The 15,385-nt window shown below is 47.8% G+C and overlaps 1 protein-coding gene across 3 annotated transcripts; it reads right to left on the bottom strand.

Annotated features, from left to right (window-relative positions):
• Positions 1-4,092: 4,092 nt before the first annotated feature.
• LOC110481923 (dehydrogenase/reductase SDR family member 4-like) lies at positions 4,093-15,110 on the bottom strand. Of its 3 annotated transcripts, none has more exons than XM_077789936.1 (9): positions 15,021-15,110; positions 12,892-13,009; positions 11,511-11,570; positions 9,874-9,975; positions 8,428-8,498; positions 7,847-7,898; positions 7,058-7,192; positions 5,498-5,553; positions 4,093-4,463 (listed from the first exon to the last, which is right to left on the bottom strand). In XM_077789936.1, the coding sequence occupies exons 1-9, from the start codon at positions 15,077-15,079 to the stop codon at positions 4,121-4,123; spliced, it is 996 nt and encodes a 331-aa protein (XP_077646062.1). In that variant the 5' UTR covers positions 15,080-15,110; the 3' UTR covers positions 4,093-4,120. The 3 variants fall into 3 exon arrangements, with proteins under 3 accessions (XP_077646062.1, XP_077646063.1, XP_077646065.1); XM_077789939.1 differs by having other exon boundaries at positions 4,238-4,420; XM_077789937.1 differs by lacking the exon at positions 12,892-13,009 and having other exon boundaries at positions 15,021-15,072.
• Positions 15,111-15,385: the final 275 nt, after the last annotated feature.

The raw sequence follows: 15,385 nt of genomic DNA, 5'->3' as shown, positions 1-15,385 counted from the left end.
ACACGCCCCTTTCTGCCATTGGACACGCCCCTTTGTCAATGGACACGCCCCTTTCTGCCATTGGACACGCCCCTTTTGTCAATGGACACGCCCCTTTTGTCAATGGACACCCTCATTTGCATGGACACGCCCACCGGACTCACCTGACCACGCCCGGCTGCGCCGGTGCCAGCGCTCGCTGCTGCCGCGCGTCTAGGGCGCCGTTCGCATGGACACGCCCCTTTCTGTCCTTGGACACGCCCCTTTTGTCATTGGACACGCCCCTTTTGTCAATGGACACGCCCACTCTACATGGACACGCCCCTTTGCCATTGGACACGCCCCTTTGTCAATGGACACGCCCCTTTGTCAATGGACACGCCCCTTTGTCAATGGACACGCCCACTATACATGGTCACGCCCCTTCTGCCATTGGACACGCCCCATTGTCAATGGACACGCCCCTTTGTCAATGGACACGCCCCTTCTGTCATTGGACACGCCTCTTTTGTCAATGGACACGCCCCTTTTGTGACTGGACACGCCCACCCTACATGGACACGCCCCTTTATCAATGGACACGCCCCTTTGTCAATGGACACGCCCCTTTCTGCCATTGGACACGCCCCTTTGTCAATGGACACGCCCCTTTCTGCCATTGGACACGCCCCTTTTGTCAATGGACACGCCCCTTTTGTCAATGGACACCCTCATTTGCATGGACACGCCCACCGGACTCACCTGACCACGCCCGGCTGCGCCGGTGCCAGCGCTCGCTGCTGCCGCGCGTCTAGGGCGCAGTTCGCATGGACACGCCCCTTTCTGTCCTTGGACACGCCCCTTTTGTCAATGGACACGCCCCTTTTGTCAATGGACACGCCCCTTTTGTCAATGGACACGCCCACTCTACATGGACACGCCCCTTCTGCCATTGGACACGCCCCTTTTGTCAATGGGCACGCCCATTTTGTCAATGGACACGCCCACTCTACATGGACACGCCCCTTTGTCAATGGACACGCCCCTTTTGTCAATGGACACGCCCCTTAGTCAATGGACACGCCCCTTTGTCAATGGACACGCCCACTCTTCATTGGACACGCACCTCTATCAAATGACACCCTCATTTGCATGGACACGCCCCTTCTGTCAATGGACACGCCCACTCTACATGGACACGCCCCTTTTGTCAATGGACACGCCCCTTCTGCCATTGGACACGCCCCTTTGACAATGGACACGCCCCTTTGTCAATGGACACGCCGCTTTTGTCAATGGACACGCCCCTTTTGTCAATGGACACGCCCACTCTACATGGACACGCCCCTTCTGCCATTGGACACACCCCTTTTGTCAATGGACACGCCTCTTTGTCATTGGACACAGCCACTATACATGGACACACCCCTTTGTCAATGGACACGCCCCTTCTGCCATTGGACACGCCCCTTTGTCAATGGACACGCCCATTTTGTCAATGGACACGCCCACTCTACATGGACACGCCCCTTTGCATGGACACCCCCACCTGACTCACCTGGACACGCCCCGTTATCATTGGACACGCCCCTTTGTCAATGGACACGCCCACTCTACATGGTCATGCCCCTTCTGCCATTGGACACGCCCCTTTGTCAATGGACACGCCCCTTTGTCAATGGACACGCCCCTTCTGCCATTGGACACACCCCTTTTGTCAATGGACACGCCTCTTTGTCAATGGACACGCCCCTTCTGCCATTGGACACACCCCTTTTGTCAATGGACACGCCTCTTTGTCAATGGACACGCCCCTTCTGCCATTGGACACACCCCTTTTGTCAATGGACACGCCCCTTTGTCATTGTACACGCCCATTTTGTCAATGGACACGCCCCTTTGTCAATGGACACGCCCACTCTTCATTGGACACGCCCCTGTATCAAATGACATCCTCATTTTCATGGACACGCCCCTTTCTGTCATTGGACACGCCCCTTTGTCAATGGACACGCCCTTTTGTCATTGGACACGCCCACTCTACATGGACACGCCCCTTTTGTCAATGGACACGCCCCTTTGTCAATGGACACGCCCCTTTGTCAATGGACACGCCCGCTATACATGGACACACCCACCCGACTCACCTGGACACACCCCTATAGTCAATGGTCACGCCCAATTTGCATAGACACGCCCCTTTGTCAAAGGACACCCTCATTTGCATGGACACGCCCACCTGAGTCACCTGGACACGCCCCTTTACCAATGGACACCCTCATTTGCATGGACACGCCCACCTGACTCACCTGGACACGCCCCGTTGTCAATGGACACCCTCATTTGCATGGACACGCCCACCTGAGTCACCTGGACACGCCCCTTTGTCATTGGAAAAACCCCTTTGTCAAAGGACTCCCCATTTGCATAGACACGCCCACTTGACTCAGCTGGACACGCCCCTTCGCCAATGGACACCCTCATTTGCATAGACACGCCCCTTTGTCATTGGACACGTCCATTTGCATAGACACGCCCACTTGACTTACATGGACATGCCCATTTCCATGGACACGCCCCTTCTGTCAATGGACGCCCTCATTTGCATAGACACGCCCACCTGACTCTCCTGGACATGCCCCCGACCTACCAGGACCTGCCCATTTGCATAGACACGCCCCTTTGCCAATGGACACGCTCATTTGCATGGACACGCCCACCTGAGTCACCTGGACACGCCCCTTCGCCAATGGACACCCTCATTTGCATAGACACGCCCATCTGACTCACCTGGACACGCCCCTTCGCCAATGGACACCCTCATTTGCATAGACACGCCCATCTGACTCACCTGGACACGCCCCTTTGCCAATGGACACCCTCATTTGCATAGACACACCCACCTGACTTACATGGATGTGCCCATTTGCATAGACACGCCCCTTTATCGATGGACACGCCCTATTTGCATAGACACGCCCTATTTGCATAGACACTCCTAATTTGCATAGACACGCTCAGAACACTCCCAATTTGCATAGACAAACCCCAGACTCACCTGGACACTCCTAATTTGCATAGACACGCCCCCAGACTAACCTAGACATTCCAATTTGCATAGACACGCCCTCAACACTCCCAATTTGCATAGACAGGCTCAGAACACTCCCAATTTGCATAGACACGCCCCAATGTCACCTGGACACTCCTAATTTGCATAAACACGCCCCCAGACTTACCTGGACATCCCAATTTGCATAGACACGTCCAATTTGCATAAGCACACACCCAGACTCACCTGGACAGGCCTAATTTGCATAGACAGTCCCAATTTGCATAGACACAATGCCAGGCTCATCTGGACACTCCTAATTTGCATAGACACGCCCTTGAAACTCCCAATTTGCATAGACACCCCCCCCAGGCTCACCTGGCCAGGCCTCATTTGCATGGCCACGCCCCTTTCCTTATCGATTGGTGCTGCGGGCCGGGCCCCGCCCCTTCCCGACGCCGATTGGCCGACGGCAGCGGGTTATGCAAATGAGGCGGGGGGGGCGTGGCTTCTCTTTTTTTCCGTGTAAATTTTGGGGTTTTTGGGGTCGTTTTTTTGGGGGAATTTCGGGGATTTTTGGGGCTTTTCCCGCAGGCCGGGAGGGGGGGGAGGGGCCGAGCGCAGGCCCCGCCCCCGGGGGGGGAGGGGCGCGAATAATTAATTAATTGTGGTTAATTAATAAAGGAGAGAACGAAACTGGCTCGGTTGGTTCTGCGTCTCGTTTGCATAGATTTGCATAGTAATGAGGTGGGCGGGGTCAGGGATTCGCTCGTTCCCACCCAGTTTAACCCAGGCACTCCCAAGCCCAATTAGCATTCTTATTTCACGACTAATTTGCATAAATTTGCATATCAATGATGTGGGCGTGATCATAGATGTGTCCAGTTCCCTCCCAGTCCAAACCAGTAACCCCCAATCCCAATCACCATTGCCACAATTGATTCAATTTCACGCCTAATTTGCATAAATTTGCATATTGATGAGGTGGGCGTGGTCATAGACCTGTCTACACCTCTCTGACTCCCTCCCAGTTCCCTCCCAGTCCCTCCCAGTCCAAACCAGTAACCCCCAATCCCAATCGGTACTGCCAGAATCGATTTTATTTCGCGTCTAATTAGCATAAATCTGCATATTGATGAGGTGGGCGTGGTCATAGACGTGTCCAGACCTTTCCCAGTCCCTCCCAGCGCCTCCCAGTCCAAACCAGTAACCCCCAATCCCAATCGGTACTGCCAGAATCGATTTTATTTCGCGTCTAATTAGCATAAATTTGCATATTGATGAGGAGGGCGTGGTCAGAGGCGGGGCCGCGCCCCCCCGGCCACCAGCAGGGTCTGGCCGGCCACGAAGGCGGCCTGGGGGGAGACCAGGAACAGCACGGCCTGAGCCACGTCCTGCGGGGAGCCCAGCCTGCCGGGTTATACTGGTTTGTACTGGGAGGGACTGGGAGGGACTGGGAGGGGGAAAAATGGGGGAAAAACGGGGAAAAACGGGCAAAAAATGGGGAAAAATGGGGAAAAAATGGGGAATAAAGGGTTAAAAGTTGGGAATAAAGGGTTAAAAAGGGGGAAATGAGGTTTGGGGTTACTGGGTTGGACTGGTTTGTACTGGTTTGTACTGGGAGGGACTGGGAGGGGGAAAAACGGGGGAAAACGGGAAAAAAACGGGGGAAAAATGGGCAAAACTGGGGGAAAAATGGGGATAAAGGGTTAAAAATGGGGAATAAAGGGTTAAAAATGGGGAAAATGGGATTTGGGGTTACTGGTTTGTACTGGGAGGGACTGGGAGGGACTGGGAGGGGAAAAATGGGGGAAAACGGGGAAAAACGGGCAAAAAACTGAGCAAAAATGGGGAAAATGGGGAAAAAATGGGGAAAATGGGGGAAAAATGGGGAATAAAGGGTTAAAAGTTGGGAATAAAGGGTTAAAAAGGGGGAAATGGGGTTTGGGGTTACTGGGTTGGACTGGTTTGTACTGGTTTGTACTGGGAGGGACTGGGAGGGGGAAAATGGGGGAAAAACGGGGGAAAACGGGCAAAAAATGGGGAAAAATGGGGAAAAAATGGGGAATAAAGGGTTAAAAGTTGGTTAAAAGGGGATTTGGGGTTACTGGTTATACTGGGAGGGACTGGGAGGGACTGGGAGGGGGAAAAATGGGGGAAAAACGGGGAAAAACGGGCAAAAAACTGAGCAAAAATGGGGAAAACGGGGAAAAAATGGGGATAAAGGGTTAAAAATGGGGAATAAAGGGTTAAAAAGGGGGAAAATGGGATTTGGGGTTACTGGTTTGTACTGGGAGGGACTGGGAGGGACTGGGAGGGGGAAAATGGGGAAAATTAGGGGAAAAAAGGGGGAAAATGGGCAAAAAATGCGGAAATATGGGAAAAAATGGGTTTAAAAAGGGGATTTGGGGTTACTGGTTTGGACCGGTTTGGACTGGGAGGGGACTGGGTTATACTGGTCCAAACTGGTCCAAACTGGTTTCTCACCTCTCGGCTCCCAGCGCTGCCAGCGCCTGATCCCGCGTGGCCTCGTCCTGCCACAGCTGGAAGAGAAAAACCAGTATGGACCAGTATGGACCAGTTTGGACCAGTTTGGACCAGTATGGACCAGTATGGACCAGTATGGACCAGTATAAACCAGTATGGACCAGTATGGACCAGTATAAACCAGTATGGACCAGTATGGACCAGTATAAACCAGTATAAACCAGTATGGACCACTATGGACCAGTATGGACCAGTATAAACCAGTACAAACCAGTATAAACCAGTACAAACCAGTAGCCCCAAAATCCCATTTTAACCCTTTTTTGCCCAATTTTTTCCCCATTTTTCCTAATTTTTCACCATTTTCCCCCATTTTCCCCCTCCCATCCCCTCCCAGTCCCTCCCAGTATAAACCAGTATAAACCAGTACAAACCAGTACCAAATCCCACCATTTTAACCCTTTTGTCCCCATTTTTAACCCATTTTTCCCCATTTTTTCCCCATTTCCCCCCGTTTTCCCCCCGTTTTTCCCCATTTTCCCCCTCCCAGTCCAAACCAGTATAAACCAGTAACTCCCAGACCCTCCCAGTACAAACCAGTCCAAACCAGTAACCCCAGAATCCCTTTTAACCCTTTCTCCCCCATTTTTCCCCCGTTTTTCCCCATTTTTTCCCCGTTTTTCCCCGTTTTCCCCCATTTTTCCCCATTTTCCCCCTCCCAGTTCCTCCCAGTCCCTCCCAGTCCAAACCAGTATAAACCAGTACCAAATCCCGCCATTTTAACCCTTTCTTCCCCATTTTTAACCCTTTCTTCCCCATTTTTAACCCTTTCTTAGCCGTTTTTCCCCATTTTCCCCGTTTTTTCCCCGTTTTCCCCCGTTTTCTCCCCTCCCAGTATAAACCAGTATAAACCAGTATAAACCAGTACCAAATCCCACCATTGTAACCCTTTCATCCCCATTTTTAACCCAGTTTTCCCCATTTTTTTCCCCATTTTTCGCATTTTTTCCCCATTTTTTCCCCGTTTTCCCCCTCCCAGTATAAACCAGTATAAACCAGTCCAAACCAGTACCAAATCCCACCATTTTAACCCTTTCTTCCCCATTTTTAACCCTTTCTTCCCCATCTTTAACCCTTTCTTCCCCATTTTTAACCCATTTTTAACCCTTTCTTCGCCGTTTCTTCGCATTTTTTCCCCGTTTTTTCCCCGTTTTTCCCCCTCCCAGTATAAACCAGTATAAACCAGTCCAAACCAGCATAAACCAGTACGAAATCCCACCATTTTAACCCTTTCTTCCCCATTTTTAACCCTTTCTTTGCCGTTTTTCGCATTTTTTCCCCGTTTCCCCTCGTTTTTTCCCCTCCCAGTATAAACCAGTATAAACCAGTCCAAACCAGTACCAAATCCCGCCATTTTAACCCTTTCTTCCCCATCTTTAACCCATTTTTAACCCTTTCTTCGCCGTTTCTTCGCATTTTTTCCCCGTTTTTTCCCCGTTTTCCCCCGTTTTCTCCCCTCCCAGTATAAACCAGTATAAACCAGTAGAAGCCCGCGCTCACGGCGGCGCTGAAGTGGGTGCGGATCAGGCCGGGGGCGACGCCGTTGATGCGGATCCCGCGGGGCAGCAGCTCCGGGCTCAGGGCAGACACCAGCCCCAGCAGGGCGGTTTTGCTGACGCTGTACGGGCCCAGCCCCTGTGACGTCACCGGGACACGCCCACCTCATTAGCATACGCCGGGACACGCCCACAACCCATCCCAGTACAAACCAGTATGAACCAGTAAGGAAAAACCCCAAACCAGTACAAACCAGTAAGGGAAAACACGAAACCAGTAAGGAAAAACGCGTTCCCGGTTCGTCCCAGTGGGTCCAAATCCCATCCCAGTGACCCCAAACTTCCTCCCAGTTCATCCCAGTATAAACCAGTATAAACCAGTAAGAAAAAACCCCAAACCAGTACGGGAAAAACCCCAAACCAGTACAAACCAGTAAGCCCAAATCTCCTCCCAGTAAAACCAGTACAAACCAGTATAAACCAGTATAACCCAGCCCCTCCCAGTCCAAACCAGTAGAAACCAGGTCGTCCCAGTATAAACCAGTACAAACCAGTAACCCCAAATCCCCTCCCAGTATAAACCAGTACAACCAGTACAAACCAGTATAAACCAGTATAAACCAGTATAAACCAGTCCAAACCAGTATAAACCAGTATAAACCAGTAAAACCAGTTCCTCCCAGTATAAACCAGTACAAACTAGTGTAAACCAGTACAAACCAGTATAAACCAGCCCCCCCCAGTCCAAACCAGTATAAACCAGTAAAAACCAGTCCAAACCAGTAAGACTCACCGCCATTGGCTGGTAGCCGGCGATCGATGACATCACCACGATGGCCCCGCCCCTGCGGCACGAGGGGGCGTGGCTTAGCCGGAGCTGTCAATCAACGGCCCAAGCCACGCCCCCATTGGCCCAAGCCACGCCCCCATTGAACCCAAGCCACGCCCCCATTGGCCCAAGCCACGCCCCCATTGAACCCAAGCCACGCCCCCATTGGCCCCAAGCCACGCCCCCTTAAGGATAAGCCACGCCCACTTCTCCTGGGCTGGCAATGGGAGCTCCCAGTATAAACCAGTAAAAACCAGTAAAAAACAGTAAAAACCAGTAAAAACCGGTAAAAACCAGTTCAAACCAGTCCCGCTGAAAGTTCCTCTCGGTTCAAACCAGTACAAACCAGTTTAAACCAGTATAAACCAGTACAAACCAGTATAAACCAGTATAAACCAATACCAAAACCCGACTTTAAATCCGATTTTTCACCATTTTTGACCCTTTTAGTGCCCCAAAATCCCCGAAAATGGCCCCAAAAAGCCCAAATTTGCCCCAAAATCCCCTCCCAGTATAAACCAGTATAAACCAGTATAACCAGTCACCCGCGCCGCTCCATGTGTGGCGCCACCAGCCGGACGAGCATCGCCGTCGCCGTCACGTTCACCTGGAACACCTGCGGGGTTTTGGGGCAAAATCCGGGGATTTTGGGAAAATTCGGGGGAATTCGGGGGATTTTTAGGGAATTTTGGGGAAATTTGGGGGAATTTTGGGGGATTTTTAGGGAATTTTGGGGAAATGTGTGGATTTTGGGGGAATTTTGGGGGAATTTTGGGGGAATTTTGGGAAAATTTGGGGGAATTCGGGGGATTTTTAGGGAATTTTGGGGGAATTTGGGGAAATTTGGGGGATTTTTAGGGAATTTTGGGGAAATTTGGGGAATTTTGGGAAAATTTGGGGGATTTGGGGGAATTTGGGGAAATTCTGGGGGATTTGGGAAAATTCGGGGGAATTTGGGAAAAATTTTGGGGGATTTGGGGAAATTCAGGGAAATTTGGGGAAATTCGGGGAATTTTGGGGAAATTCGGGGGAATTTGGGGAATTTTCGGGGAATTTGGGGAATTTTCGGGGAATTTGGGGAAATTTGGGGGATTTTTAGGGAATTTTGGGGAAATTTGGGGAATTCTGGGAAAATTTGGGGGATTTGGGGGAATTTGGGGAAATTTGGGGAAATTCTGGGGAATTTGGGAAAACTCGGGGGAATTTGGGAAAAATTTTGGGGGATTTGGGGAAATTCAGGGGAATTTGGGGAAATTCGGGGGAATTTGGGAAAAATTTTGGGGGATTTGGGGAAATTCAGGGGAATTTGGGGAAATTCGGGGGATTTTTGGGAAATTCGGGGGAATTTGGGGAATTTTGGGGGAATTTGGGGAATTTTGGAGGATTTTGGGGGAATTTGGAGAAATTTGGGGGAATTTTGGAAGATCTGGGGGATTTTTAGGGAATTTTGGGAAAATTCAGGGAATTTTGGGGGAATTTGGGGGAATCTGGGGGTTTTGGCGGGAAATGTGGGGGTTTTGGCGGGAATGTGGGGGTTTTGGCGGGAATTTGGGGGTTTTGGCGGGAATCTGGGGGTTTTGGCGGGAATCTGGGGGTTTTGGCGGGAATCTGGGGGTTTTGGCGGGAAATGTGGGGGTTTTGGCGGGAATGTGGGGGTTTTGGCGGGAATTTGGGGGTTTTGGCGGGAATTTGGGGGGTTTTGGCGGGAATTTGGGGTTTTGGCGGGAATGTGGGGGTTTTGGCGGGAATCTGGGGGTTTTGGCGGGAATTTGGGGGTTTTGGTGGGAAATGTGGGGGTTTTGGCGGGAATCTGGGGGTTTTGGCGGGAATTTGGGGGTTTTGGCGGGAATTTGGGGGTTTTGGCGGGAATTTGAGGGTTTTGGCGGGAATCTGGGGGTTTTGGTGGGAATGTGGGGGTTTTGGCGGGAATCTGGGGGTTTTGGCGGGAATTTGGGGTTTTGGCGGGAATTTGGGGGTGGGCGTGGCCTCACCTTGTCCCAGGTGCGCTCGTCGGCCTCGAGGGCGGGGCCCAGGTGGGGATTGACGGCGGCGTTGGACACCAGGATGTCGATGGCGCCAAATTCGGCCAGGGCCTGCCCGAAAATCCCCAAAATTCACCCAAAATCCACCCCAAAATCCACCCCAAAATCCCTAAAAATCCTTAAAACAATCCCCCAAAAAATCCCCCCAAAAATCCCCAAAATTCACCCCAAAATCCCCCCCAAAATCCCTAAAAATCCTAAAAACAATCCCCAAAAAATCCCCCCAAAAATCCCCAAAATCCACCCCAAAAATCCACCTAAAATCCACCCAAAATCCACCCCAAAATCCCCCCCAAAATCCCTAAAAATCCTAAAAACAATCCGCAAAAAAATCCCCCCAAAAATCCCCAAAATTCACCCCAAAATTCACCCCAAAATCCCTAAAAATCCTAAAAACAATCCCCAAAAGAATCCCCCCAAAAATCCCCAAAATCCACCCCAAAATCCCAAAAAAATCCCCCCAAAAAATACCCCCAAAATCCCAAAAAAATCCCCCAAAAATCCCCAAAATCACCCCAAAAATCCCCCCAAAAAAACCCAAAAAACTCACCCCAAAAATCCCCAAAATCTACCCAAAATCCACCCCAAAAATCCCCAAAATCCACCCCAAATCCACCCCAAAAATCCCCAAAAATCCCCAAAATCCATCCCAGGTGTGCCCAGGTGGATTTTGGGGTGAATTTGGGGGATTTTGGGTGAATTTGGGGTGAATTTGGGGGATTTTGGGGTGAATTTGGGGTGAATTTGGGTGAATTTTTGTGTGAATTTTGGGGATTTTGGGTGAATTTTGGGGTGAATTTTGGGTAAATTTTGGGGTGAATTTTGGGTGCATTTTGTGTGAATTTTTGGGGTGAATTTTGGGATGGATTTTGGGTGAATTTTGGGGTGAATTTTGGGGTGAATTTGGGTGAATTTTGGGGTGAATTTTGGGTGAATTTTGGGGTGAATTTTGGGTGAATTTTGGGTGAATTTTTGGGTGAAGTTTGGGGTGAATTTTGGGTGAATTTTGGGATGGATTTTGGGTGAATTTTGGGTGAATTTTTGGGGTTAATTTTTGGGGTGAATTTGGTGTGAATTTGGGTGAATTTTTGGGTGAATTTTGGGGTGAATTTGGGGGATTTTGGGGTGAATTTGGGGTGAATTTTGGGGTTAATTTTGTATGAATTTTGGGTGAATTTGGGGAATTTTGGGTGAATTTTGGGGTGAATTTTGGGTGAATTTTGGGGTGAATTTTGTGTAAATTTTGGGTAATTTTGGGATGGATTTGGGGTGAATTTTGGGTGCATTTTGGGTGAATATTTGGGTGAATTTTGGGGTGAATTTTGTGTAAATTTTGGGTAATTTTGGGATGGATTTTGAGTGAATTTTGGGGTGAATTTTGGGATGGATTTGGGGTGAATTTGGGGTGAATTTTGGGGTGAATTTTGGGATGGATTTTGGGTGGATTTTGGGGTGAATTTGGGGGATTTTGGGGTGAATTTGGGGTGAATTTTGGGTGAATTTGGGTGAATTTTTGGGGTGGATTTTGGGATGGATTTGGGGTGGATTTTGGGGTGAATTTGGGGGATTTTGGGGCCCGGCCTCACCTCCTGCACCATCCTCTCGCGATCCTCGGCCCGGCCGACGTGGCAGGAGACGCCGCTGACCTGGGGAGACCCAAAAATCCCCAAATTTACCCCAAATTCACTCAAAATCCACCCAAAATTCACTCCAAATTCACCCCAAAATTCACCCCAAAATTAACCCAAAATTGACCAAAAACTGACCCAAAATTACCCAAAATTATCTCAAAATTGACCCAAAATTGATGCCAAAATTAACCCAAAATTAACCAAAAAACAACCCAAAATTATTTCAAAATTTCCCAAAATCTCCCAAAATTGACCCAAAATCAACTCAAAATTAACTCAAAATTAACTCAAAACAAATGCAAAAATAATTCAAAATTCACCCCAAATTCACCCAAAATTCACCCTAAATTGACCCAAAATTAAGTCAGAATTAATTCAAAATTATTTCAATATTGACCCAAAATTGACTGAAAATTTCCCAAAATTTCCCAAAATTGACCCAAAATCAACTCAAAATTAATCTAAAATTCACCCACACTTAACCTAAAATTGACCCTAAATTGACCCAAAATTCACCCAAAATTCACCCCAAATTTGCCCCAAATTTACCCCAAATTTACCCCAAAATTCACCCAAAATTGACCCAAAATTAACCCAAAATTGACCGACAGTTGACCCAAAATTAATTCAAAATTAATTCAAAATTGACCCAAAATTAACGCAAAATTGACCTGAAATAACCCAAAATTATCCCAAAATTATCTCAAAATTGACCCAAAATTGATCTCAAATTAACCCAAAAATAACCAAAAATTAACCCAAAATTAACCCAAAATTGACCCAAAATCATCCCAAAATTGACCCAAATTTAACCCAAAATTAACCAAAATTGACCCAAAATTTACTCAAAATTGACCCAAAATTAACCCAAATTTAACCCAAAATTAACTCAAAATTGACCCAAAATTGATGCCAAAATTAACCCAAAATTAACCAAAAAATAACCCCAAATTAATTCGAAATTTCCCAAAATTTCCCAAAATCTCCCAAAATTGACCCAAAATCAACTCAAAATTAACTCAAAACAAATGCAAAAATAACTCAAAATTCACCCAAAATTCACCCAAAATTCACCCTAAATTGACCCAAAATTAAGTCAGAATTAATTCAAAATTATTTCAATATTGACCCAAAATTTCCCAAAATTGACCCAAAATCAACTCAAAATTAATCCAAAATTCACCCACACTTAACCTAAAATTGACCCTAAATTGACCCAAAATTCACCCAAAATTCACCCAAAAATTACCCCAAACTGACCCGAATTTTTTCCAAAATTGCCCAAAATTGCCCAAAATCGCCGGAATTGTCCCCAGATTTTGGCCCCGCCCCTCACCTGCAGGCCCCGCCCCCGCAGCTGCTCCAGGGCTCTCCGGACGTTTTGGGGGCGTCGGGAGCTGAGGAAGACGCGAGCCCCGGCCCCGGCCAGCGCCTCGGCCACGGCCAGCCCGATCCTGGATTCCCGAAAAAAATTCCCAAAATTCCCGAAATTCCCAAATTCCCAAAAAAATCCCCAAAATTCTGCACAAAAACGGCGAAAATCGGCACCGAAATGGCGAAAATATGGACAAAAATGGGCAAAAATCACTGAAATTACCCCCAAAATCCAGCCCGAAATTCCTAAAAATCCCCAAAAATTCCCAAATTCCCGAAATCCTGAAATTCCCAAAAAAAATCCCCAAAATTCTGCACGAAAATGGCAAAAATCGCCCCCAAAATCCCCAAAATCCGGCCCAAAATCCGCCCCGGCCCCGGCCAGCCCGATCCTGGATTCCCGAAAAAATTCCCAAAATTCCCAAAATTCCCAAATTCCCAAAAAAATCCCCAAAATTCTGCACGAAAATGGCAAAAATCGGCACCGAAATGGCGAAAATACGGACAAAAATAGGCAAAAATCCCTGAAATTACCTCCAAAATCCAGCCCGAAATTCCTAAAAAATCCCAAAAAATTCCCAAATTCCCAAAATTCCCAAATTCCCAAAAAAATCCCCAAAATTCTGCACAAAAACGGCGAAAATCGGCACCGAAATGGCGAAAATACGGACAAAAATAGGCAAAAATCACTGAAATTACCCCCAAAATCCAGCCCGAAATTCCTAAAAAATCCCCAAAAATTCCCAAATTCCCGAAATTCCGAAATTCCCAAAAAAATCCCCAAAATTCTGCACAAAAACGGTGAAAATCGGCACCAAAATGGCGAAAATTCGGCCCAAAATCCACCCCGGCCCCGGCCAGCCCGATCCTGGATTCCCGAAAAAAATTCCCAAAATTCACAAAATTCCCAAATTCCCAAAAAAATCCCCGAAATTCTGCACAAAAATGGCGAAAATCGGCACCGAAATGGCGAAAATATGGACAAAAATAGGCAAAAATCCCTGAAATTACCCCCAAAATCAAAAAAAATTCCCAAAAAATCCCCAAATTCCCAAAATCCTAAAATTCCCAAAAATATCCCCAAAATTTGACACCAAAATCCCAAAAATCCGGCCCAAAATCCCCAAAAATCCACCCCAAAATTCACCTCAAAAGTCACCCCAAAATTCCCCAAAATTCCCAAAAAATTCCCCAAAATCCTGAAATTCCCAAAAAAATCCCCAAAATTCACAAAATTCCCGAAATTCCCCAAAAAATCCCCAAAATTCTACACGAAAATCCCCAAAATCCGCCCCAAAATCCCCAAAAAAATTCCCAAAAAAAAATCCCCAAAATTCTACACAAAAATCCCCAAAATTACCCAAAATCCCCAAAATTGACCCAAAATTTGGGGGATTTTTGGGGTGAATTTTGGGGATTTTTGGGGTGAATTTTAAATTGAATTTTGGGGATTTTTGGGGTGAATTTTGGGGTGAATTTTGGGGATTTTTGGGGTGAATTTTGGGGTGAGTTTTGGGGATTTTTGGGGTGAATTTTGGGGTGAATTTTGGGGATTTTTGGGGTGAGTTTTGGGGATTTTTGGGGTGAATTTTAAGGTGAATTTTTTGGATTTTTGGGGTGAATTTGGGGATTTTGGGGTGAATTTTAAATTGAATTTTGAGGATTTTTGGGTGAATTTTGAGGTGAATTTTGAGGATTTTTGGGGTGAATTTTGGGGTGAATTTTGGGGATTTTTGGGGTGAATTTTGGGTGAATTTTGGGGATTTTTGGGGTGAATTTTGGGTGAATTTTGCGGTGAATTTTGGGGTGAATTTTGGGGATTTTTGGGGTGAATTTTGGGGATTTTTGGGGTGAATTTTGGGGATTTTGGGGTGAATTTGGGGCTCTCAGAGATGGAGAATTAATCCGAATAAATTGGATTTAATTCGAATTATTTCGGGTTAATTTTGGGTTAATTTCGGCAATTTCGGGGTTAATTGTTCGGGTAAAAAATCCCCATTTTTCCCGCGCGGGTTTTGGGGTGAATTTGGTGAATTTTGGGTGAATTTGGGGTGAATTTTGGGTGAATTTTGGGGGTTTTTGGGCACTCACCCGGCTGTCCCCGCCGTCACCAGCGCCACTTTCCCCTCCAGGAGTCGCGAGCGCCACATCCGGACTGGGATGAACTGGGAGGAACTGGGATGAACTGGGATGAACTGGGAGGGACTGGGATGGACTGGGATGGACTGGGATGAACTGGGAGGAACTGGGAGGAACTGGGAGGAACTGGGAGGAACTGGGATGAACTGGGACGGACTGGGATGGACTGGGACAAACTGGGACGGACTGGGATGGACTGGGACAAACTGGGAGGGGTTTAAAGGTCACTGGGAGGGAACTGGGAGGAACTGGGAGGGACTGGGAGGGAACTGGGAGGAACTGGGAGGGAACTGGGAGGGACTGGGAGGGAACTGGGA

Source organism: Lonchura striata, chromosome 39, assembly GCF_046129695.1.
Source record: "Lonchura striata isolate bLonStr1 chromosome 39, bLonStr1.mat, whole genome shotgun sequence".
Taxonomy (NCBI): domain Eukaryota; kingdom Metazoa; phylum Chordata; class Aves; order Passeriformes; family Estrildidae; genus Lonchura; species Lonchura striata.
The sequence above is the reverse complement of the archived record's forward strand: the minus strand, read 5'-3'. Positions and strand labels throughout refer to the sequence as shown.